This window comes from Apodemus sylvaticus, chromosome 12 (assembly GCF_947179515.1).
Source record: "Apodemus sylvaticus chromosome 12, mApoSyl1.1, whole genome shotgun sequence".
NCBI lineage: Eukaryota > Metazoa > Chordata > Mammalia > Rodentia > Muridae > Apodemus > Apodemus sylvaticus.
In genome coordinates, this window is record NC_067483.1 from 40131897 (window position 1) to 40140357 (window position 8461).

General features: G+C 44.4%; 1 protein-coding gene across 1 annotated transcript; it reads right to left on the minus strand.

Annotated features, from left to right (window-relative positions):
* Positions 1 to 233: 233 nt before the first annotated feature.
* Positions 234 to 6964, minus strand: Snrpe (small nuclear ribonucleoprotein polypeptide E). Its single transcript, XM_052201059.1, has 5 exons — positions 6827 to 6964; positions 6374 to 6400; positions 5581 to 5643; positions 3153 to 3231; positions 234 to 421 (listed from the first exon to the last, which is right to left on the minus strand). Exons 1-5 carry the CDS (start codon positions 6962 to 6964, stop codon positions 366 to 368), a joined length of 363 nt encoding a protein of 120 aa, XP_052057019.1. The 3' UTR covers positions 234 to 365.
* Between the last annotated feature and the right edge of the window lie 1497 nt (positions 6965 to 8461).

Below are 8461 nucleotides of genomic sequence, written 5' to 3' on the forward strand. Positions count from 1 at the left end.
AGAACTGATGAGTACATCACTAGTAAAATAACAAAACTTGTTTATTTTCAATACCCCTCCCCTCCCCCAACCTGTGCAGCTTACCTGGCAGGCGGAATTCGTACTCTGCCTCAAGAATGTACAGGCCCATGCTCTGAGGAAAGCGAATGTCAAGGGACTGGAAGCCCTCAGAAGCCTTAACGTGCCAGCAACGTGTAAAAGCGTTTTTGCCACCATAATCAAACAATGTAAAATTGTAACAAAAACAATCTCACAGCATTTATTGTCACCTAATGATAATGTGCAAGTAAAACAAGTCGAGTAAATGTCTGCCCCCTTTAAACACTCTGAACTGCCTTGCCAGCTTCTCCCACGCTTGACCACTGTTAGTTGGAAACACTCTGGAGCAGGGTGATATTATCTCCTTTGAGCATGATCCGACCTGAAACAACAAGTGTTACAAAAGCTGTTTATAATCACATGACACATACATTTATCTTTTAGCCTCAGAATTTGGTTTTGAATAGCATTTTGAGATACCTCTCTCTTATAAAGATAATGTGAACATTTTCTAGCATCCATTTTTGAAGGCTTCCACCAGATCTACTGGGCTTTCAGTGACAGAACGACAACAGCACCGTTCTACTGAAAAATAGTTCCTATAACCTAGGTCAAGTGGGAAAGCCTGATACAGTATCTCAATAGTAAGGCCATGAGGGTTTGGAAATGAGGTGTCTGTCCATCTGCACACTGAGTTCTTGCTTGGTGAGTACTGGAAAGCTAAGGTGAGACTGGACAGCCTGGGCTATAGAGCCAGAGCACCTCAAAAGCAAACAAAAGCTGGGCAGTGGTGGCGTACGCCTTTAATCCCAGCACTTGGGAGGCAGAGGCAGGCAGATTTCTGAGTTCGAGGCCAGCCTGGTCTACAGAGTGATTTCCAGGACAGCTAGGGCTACACAGAGAAACCCCGACTTGAAAAACCACAAAAAAAAAAAAAAAAAAAAAAAAAAAAAAAAAGCAAACAAAACCACAGAATCACTTCTTAGAATCTACTTTCCACCTATCTAGCTTTGGTCATTAGGGTCTGGGAAAGAGACATCTGAACTCCATCATTAGTAAATGTGTCAGTGAGCACTGACTATTCTAACCTCAGTAAAGTCTCTCTTCACCAACACAGGCCCTCCCACTACCTGGGCTTTGTGAGGTTATATGTGAAGCACTAAGTCAGCTACTGCGCTTACTGGAGCCAGAGACGATATGACTACTCATGCATGTACGGAGTGCACAGTCTAACAAGCAATGACAAAATAAATGATCCACTACAAACACATCTGTGGTCTCCCACCCCAGAAAAAAAAATTAAATTTGGGTTTCCTAGAGAAAGCTCTGTTTGATCAGTGAACAATACACGTAGCAGTATTTGGTGGAGTCCAGTGTAATGATGGAGTGACAGCTCTGTAACACTGTCATTCAGGAAAGGAAGCAAGGAGCTCAGAGTTAAGGCCAGCCTGGGCTAAATAGGGAGATCCTACCTCAAACAGATAGTGGGGCAAATGTGCAAGTTTAAGGAACAGAAAGAAGAGCTAGGCAATGGTGGCCCACACCTTTAATCCCAGCACTCTGGGAGGCAGTCAGATCTCTGTGAGTTAGAGGCCAGCCTGGTCTACAAAGAGTTCCAGGACAGGTAAGACTACAGAGAAACCTTGTCTCAAAAAAACCAAAACCAAAACAACAAAATACCTAAAAAACAAACAACCCAAACCAAAGCCCCCCAAAATAAAAACCAAACAGAAAGAAGACAAGCAGGCGGCTGCTCAGACAGTGGACAATTCAGCTCAAGATGAGTGAGATGAGCTAGATAAGAAGGTTCTGGCAAAAACATCAGGCTGTCCTCTCATAGGGAGACCAGACAACGGAAAACTACAAGCAAGAGCCGGTAAGGTCGGATCCAGTGTTTCAAAAAGATGGCTGTCTAGAGAGTTAGTAACTCAGCGGAAACTACTGTTCAGGTAGGAAGTGCGCACCAAAACCACCAAACGGGGATGTGTAAGCAGGAAAGGAAGCTGGCTCCTGACAAGCTGCTTTGGAAACATTTCATGTGGAAAGTTAAATAGGTTCAGAGAAAAGGTTTGGGCTAAACACATAAATAAAGAAGTCAATGCACAGATTAGTAACTGGAGCTGAGATCTGAGTAAGTGCCTACAACAGTGGTTCCCAACCTTCCCGGTGCTGCACCCCCTTAAAAACAGTTCCTCATGTTGTGGTGACACCCAACAATAAAATTATTTTTTATTTTTATTTATTTATTTATTTATTTATTTATTTATTTATTTATCTATCTATCTATCTATTTATTTATTTTGGTTTTTCGAGACAGGGTTTCTCTGTGTAGCCCTGGCTGGCCTCGAACTCAGAAATCCTCCTGTCTCTGCCTCCCAAGAGCTGGGATTACAGGCATGCGCCACCACTGCCCAGCAATAAAATTATTTTTATTGCTACTTTATAACTGTAATTTTGCTACTATTACGAATCATAATGTAAACATCTGTGTTTTTTGATGTTCTTAGGAGACCACTGTGAAACAATTATTCAACCCTCAAAGGGGCTGTAACCCACAGGTGAGAATTGCTGGCCTAGGAAAGACTGTCAAAGTCAAGCTGGAACCAGGCCTCAAATATTTAATGGTTGGGTAAAAAAGAATGAATATAAAGAAGCCTGAAAAGAAACAACCAGAGTTGAGTAATAAAAACTCACGTGTCCTATGTCACAGACCCAAAGATCAAAGTACTGTGAGGAACTATCTGGCTGCGTCAAATTCTATTTACTGTTAAATATAAGCGATCACGAGTCACGGCCACTACATTTACATCCTTGGCACACGGGTGCAAATGCCCATGATCCTAGCACTCAGGGAGGGGAGCAGGAAGGCCAGGAGTTCAATTTGTCATTCGCAAGAAAGAGACTAGCCTGGGCTACATGAGACCCTATCAAACAAAACAAAATAAAGGAGTGGGTTACAGAATAAGTGGCAGGAAGATGAATTCAGAAGTGTGCTTCTCCCTTCAAAAGTAACTTTACAAATTTAAACTACATTTAAACATGAATTCAGCTACAGGCCATTCAAGTCTGCCAGTGAAATAAACAGAAATCTGTAAAGCCAACTATGTCCTTACCCAGTTGTTTTCTTGACTTTGTTTTAGAATGAATCTCTTCTGCATCATCTAATACGAGGTTCATGTACTCATCAAAGCCCTGGAAAGTCAATTGACAATCACTGAAGTAAATCACATCAGACCATTCTAGAATAATTAGATTCAGAAATACCAACTAATTTTAGAATGTTATGCTATCACTGATTTTTCAACGCAAACACCTAAAGTCTCTACTTATTTATTAACTTATTTGTATTCTTTTAAAGGTTTTGTTTTTGTTACATGTATGTATTTATTTTTGAATCTATGTGTGCACATTAGTATAGGTGCTTAAGGAGGGCAGAGGCACTAGATCCATCTGCGAAAAGTACAGGCAGTTGTGATCCATCAAAGGTGTATACTGGGAACTGAACTCCGTCCTCTGAAAGAGTAGTATATACTTTTATCTGCAGAGCCCCTTATTTCTGAGACAGTGTCTTTTGTAGCCAATGTTTGCCCCAAACTTCCCACACAGCCAAGGAAAGCCTCAAACTCCCAATCCTCCTATGCCGCTCTATTCCAAGTGTTGAGACTACAGGTGTGTATCATCATGCCTGGTCAAATGTGACATGCCCAATTCTTGGGGCAATTTCAATCTTTTTTGGGCAGAAATGGTGTTGAGGATTAACCCAGGGACTTATACACATTAGGCAAGTGGTTTACTACTGAGCTGCATCCCCAGCCAACCTCTTTTTAAACAGCAAAGAAAGCTAGAATGAGACCCAAAGTACTTCAATCTCTTAAAGGCAAACATTTGCCAGGTAAGCCTGCTGGACACTGCTTAATCCAGCCCGTGCACACCTGAATGGCCTTCTGCCACTACGCTCCTGAGTTCCTCACAAACAGGGCTCCCACTAACTACTGTGCTTGTTTACCAACTGCTGAGAGATTATTGGCAGACACTCTTGATATCTATAAAAAATAACAAAATATTGTGCAGCTTTGGGAAGGGGGTGGGTGCTGGGAAACACCTTATTTGGTAAAGTGGCAATCAGGAAGTCAAACAAAGCAGGGCGCAGTGGTGTACAGCTGCACCTAGTGCTGGCCAACGAGCCTTGTTAAATCCAAGGCTCCGTGGGAGATCTTGTCTCAAAAAGCAGAGAGCAATACAAGACACCTCTTGCACATATACCCACATACATGAAAATGTACAAGCAGCCCCCTCCCCTGAAGCCAAAAAAAAAAAAAAAAAAAAAAAAGTGAGGCCGAAGATGGATAACACGTGTCTATAAATCTCAGGAGGCTGAGGTAGGATTGAAAGTTCAAGGCCTTATTGGTCAACAGAGCAATTTCTTGCCTCAAAAAAATAATGCCAGAGCTGGATAGTTCAGTAGTTAAGAGCACTGGCTTTTCTTCCAGAGGACCCAGATCTTCCCAGCACCCACATGACAGCTCAGAACTGTTGATAACCCCAGTTCCAGGGGATCTGGCATCCTCTCAAATAATGGCAGGCCGAACACCAATACACATAAAAATGAATAAATCTTCAAAAAAAATTTTTTTTTAATTTCCACAACAATTGTAGAGGCTCAGACAAGAGGATTTGCATGTGTAGGTGTCTCTTAAAAAGACTGCCTCACACAAAGAAACAACACAAGGACACAGGTTTGGTTCCCAGCTCCCACGTGGAGGCTCACAATCACCATCTTCAGGTAAGCCAACAACTTTTGACCTGTTTGGGCACTAAACTTACCCAGCTAAAATACTCAAGACAGATAAATCTAAAACAACAACAAAAGTTTGAGGCTGTAACTGTGTGTAGAGCAGGTATTTTGTATCCAAGAAACTCCGGGGTTGGGGAGTGGGGAGGTAGGGGTCCTGTTGCTCCCTGGCACCACCACCACCACCACTACCACAATAAAGCCGAACATCAACCAAACAAAAAACCCGAGGTCTCACTTACCCCCACCAGCTCTGTTCAGCCATTACCTATTCCAGAATGGAAGTCCTCTATGCGGCTGGAGAGACCGGTTAAGAGCACTGACTGCTCTTCTAAAGGTCCTGAGTTCAATTCCCAGTGACCATAAGGTGGCTCACAACCATCTCTATGGGATCCGATGCCCTCTTCTGGTGTGTACACACACTGCGACAGTGTACTCACATATATAAAATAAATAATTAAAAAGAAAAAGTTCTCTATCACCCCTCATTCCCCTCTCATTTTGATTTTTTATTTTTGTTCCCTCTCCTCACAAAGTAAGCTCTTCCAAAAAGTTTAATTCTTCCTTCCCTTTAAGCAATGTATTATCTATCCCTATCAACCAGAGCAAGGAGAAAGGCTAAATAACTCAAGTTCTGAAGAGCTTTCTTTGAGTTGGGTCCTTGACTCTCTGTATATTGTTCTTACTGGCCACCTTCTAAGATGTCTTTTTCTGATAACAACCTGAGAAAAAATAGCCTGGGTACTCACGATTATACAGCCCTCTATCCGCATGTTCACTTGTTCATACAGCCACACCTGAATTCGCGATCTCTGAAATAAAAATAATTAGTTTAGAAATGTAAACAGATCCCACCCCATTACTTTGATTCTACAATAAGTGACTTATTTTAAAGATTCCAATAAATATAAACCAAAAATTAGAATCAGTTAGTCTACATCTAAGAGTTAGCAACTCTGGTTAACCTACTAAGAAACATTTAAAAAAATGGTCGGACAGAGTTGTTCAAACTCATTTTCCTACTCGGGAAATTTATTTTTGCTTCTGGCACAAATACACTTACAGTTAAAATTGTTCGCAGGATAGCACAAAGCAAATCTGGCAATTAAAAATTACAATGGCTTAAAACTAATTTTCATTTGGGTTGTAACACCGTTAAAACCTCCCCCAAAGAGCATTTGCCACTAGTTTCTCTGTATTTAACTCCCCGCTCCCTTTTTGTTGTCTTCTCTCCATTTTAAGTCCAACTAAGGAAAAAGCAATAGTCAACTGTCACTGCTAAGTCCGAGGACAAATCTTATGAAATCAATGGTTTTGTTCTTACAGAATAACGGTAAACGTGTGCATGCCTAAGTCAGGCACAGACATACACCATTTTATTTATTAGAGCTTTCCCTATGACCTTATTCTCAACTGTGGTTCCACCCCTCCACCACCACCACCACCATCCTGGTCTAAGAGCTAGGATCAGAGAAGTTGTTACAAATCGTCAAATAGGCCCAACTTCCACCTCAGTAATAAGGAAACAAGTAACTTACGTACATTTTGCAAGTATCTGAAGATAAGGTTCTGCACCACCACGATCAAGGAAAAGAAATACACAAACAGTAGAGACTCTGCCCCCAACCTCGTCTGACTCCAGGGCCCTAAGGCCATGCCGGGCTGCCCACGCAAGCACTGGAGACCCCCTGGAGCATGCACTCGGGATGCTCTACACACTCAGGGCACCCCCTCCCCACCGCCCTCGTTTCTCGAAACTTCCTGATGTCCCACATCCTTCTCTCCTGCTCTGTGAACCCCGCTTTCATTCCGTACAGCAAGTCCGGCACGGTACACCCGAGCCCGCCTCCCGCGGCCCTTCATCTCCGCGCGCTTTCCGGCCTCCTCTCGCCCCGGGGCCTCACGGGAAGCGGCCCGCACCAGGCCGCCCTGCTCCCCGCCCAGGCTCGCAGCGCCTACGGACCCAAATCCCACAGTTCACGCCGCGTAGGATACGATGGGCTGCACCATCACCTTCTGCACCTTCTGTCCCTGGCCGCGATACGCCATGGTGGAAAGCACAAAGACCACACGAGTAGGAAGGCCGCCTAAGAAAGCGACTTCCGGAAGCAAGACCTGGAAACGGAAGTGCATGTGGTCGTCGGCGACGCGAGTCAGGCCTGGAGAAACGCCTCTCTAGCCACGGAGCCGCCTTTTCTCTATGCTCATAGCCTCCGCGGGCCGCCTACCGAGTCAACCGCTCTTTGAAATCGAGTTCGGTCCTACAGCGCCACCTGGAGGTAGGCTGAAGGCGCCCAGGACTTCGGCCAGGAGCCTGCACTGAGAGGCTTGCCTCTGCCTAGGTGCTATTCTGAGAGCCGCTCTGGAATTTAGGTCTGGTGGCTGCCATGCGGGCGGCATCTTATCCAAAACCATCTGCAGACTTCCTTCCCTTATTTGGTTTGGGCCCCAGAGCGTCTGGATTGTCATGGCTGAAGCAGTAGCGTAGTTGTGGTTTGTTCAATAACAGATTCAACCCGAATCACCTTTATGCAGTTACTGTTAGGGTGGCAACTGAAGATGGCAATCTAACTAGCTTGGAGGTACTGAAATCGGCTTGTTGGGCTCAAAACCCTCTCAGGTGTGTGACCAGTGACAATAAGTCATTAGGCCTCACCATTTCTGTCCGGCAAGAGTGTGTGTGTGTGCAGATTCAAGGCAGTGGTAGTGCACAAGGGTTCCTTTAACTAGATGGGGTTTGCACACGCCTGTAATCTCAGTTTGTGGAAGGCTCAAGCAAGACTATCAGCTTAAGGTCATCCGCTAAATAGTGAGGTCCGGATCCATCTAAGCTACAAGAGGCCTTGTTTAGAAACAAAACAACCTACACAGTATACAACCTGATAAACTTAAGGTAAGTTAGAAATGTAAGTCAAGCCGGGCAGTGGTGGCGCACGCCTGTAATCCCAGCACTGTGGGAGGCAGAGGAAGGCGGATTTCTTGAGTTCGAGGCCAGCCAGGGCTACACAGAGAAACCCTGTCTCGAAAAAAAGAAAAGAAAAGAAATGTAAGTCAAAAAATGCATTTAATGCAGATACCCTGGGCCCAGGGGAGATGATTCAGCAGGTGGGACGTGAAGTCAGTCAACCAGCACCTACGCAAAATTACATGCCTGTAATTCCATCGCTGGGATTGCAGAGACAGGAGGATGGATGCCTGGGCTTGATGACCAACTAGTCTAATTGTCAAGTCCTATAGGTCAATAAGAGACCCTGTCTCAAAAGATAGAATGACATCCTTTGGCCGCCACATGCACATGTGCATATACACAGACATGCACACGTAAAGTTGTTGAAAATGTATATGCCTAGCCTGCTCAACACCATCACTCAGCAACACAACCTGTCAGCTTTTCTTGAGGCTGCCGCTGCCCCCACCTTGCCAGAAAGTAGAGCGGCTTACCAGGGAAATGATCAAAATTTGAAATGCAAAGTCTGAGTTTCACGAAACTTATACTGCTTTCACACCATCTTTAGGCTGAAGAATTGTAAGTCAGAACCGGGCAGTGGCGGCACATGCCTGTAATCCCATCACTTAGGAGACAGAGGCAGGTGGATTTCTGAGTTCAAGGCCAACCTGGTCTACAGAGTG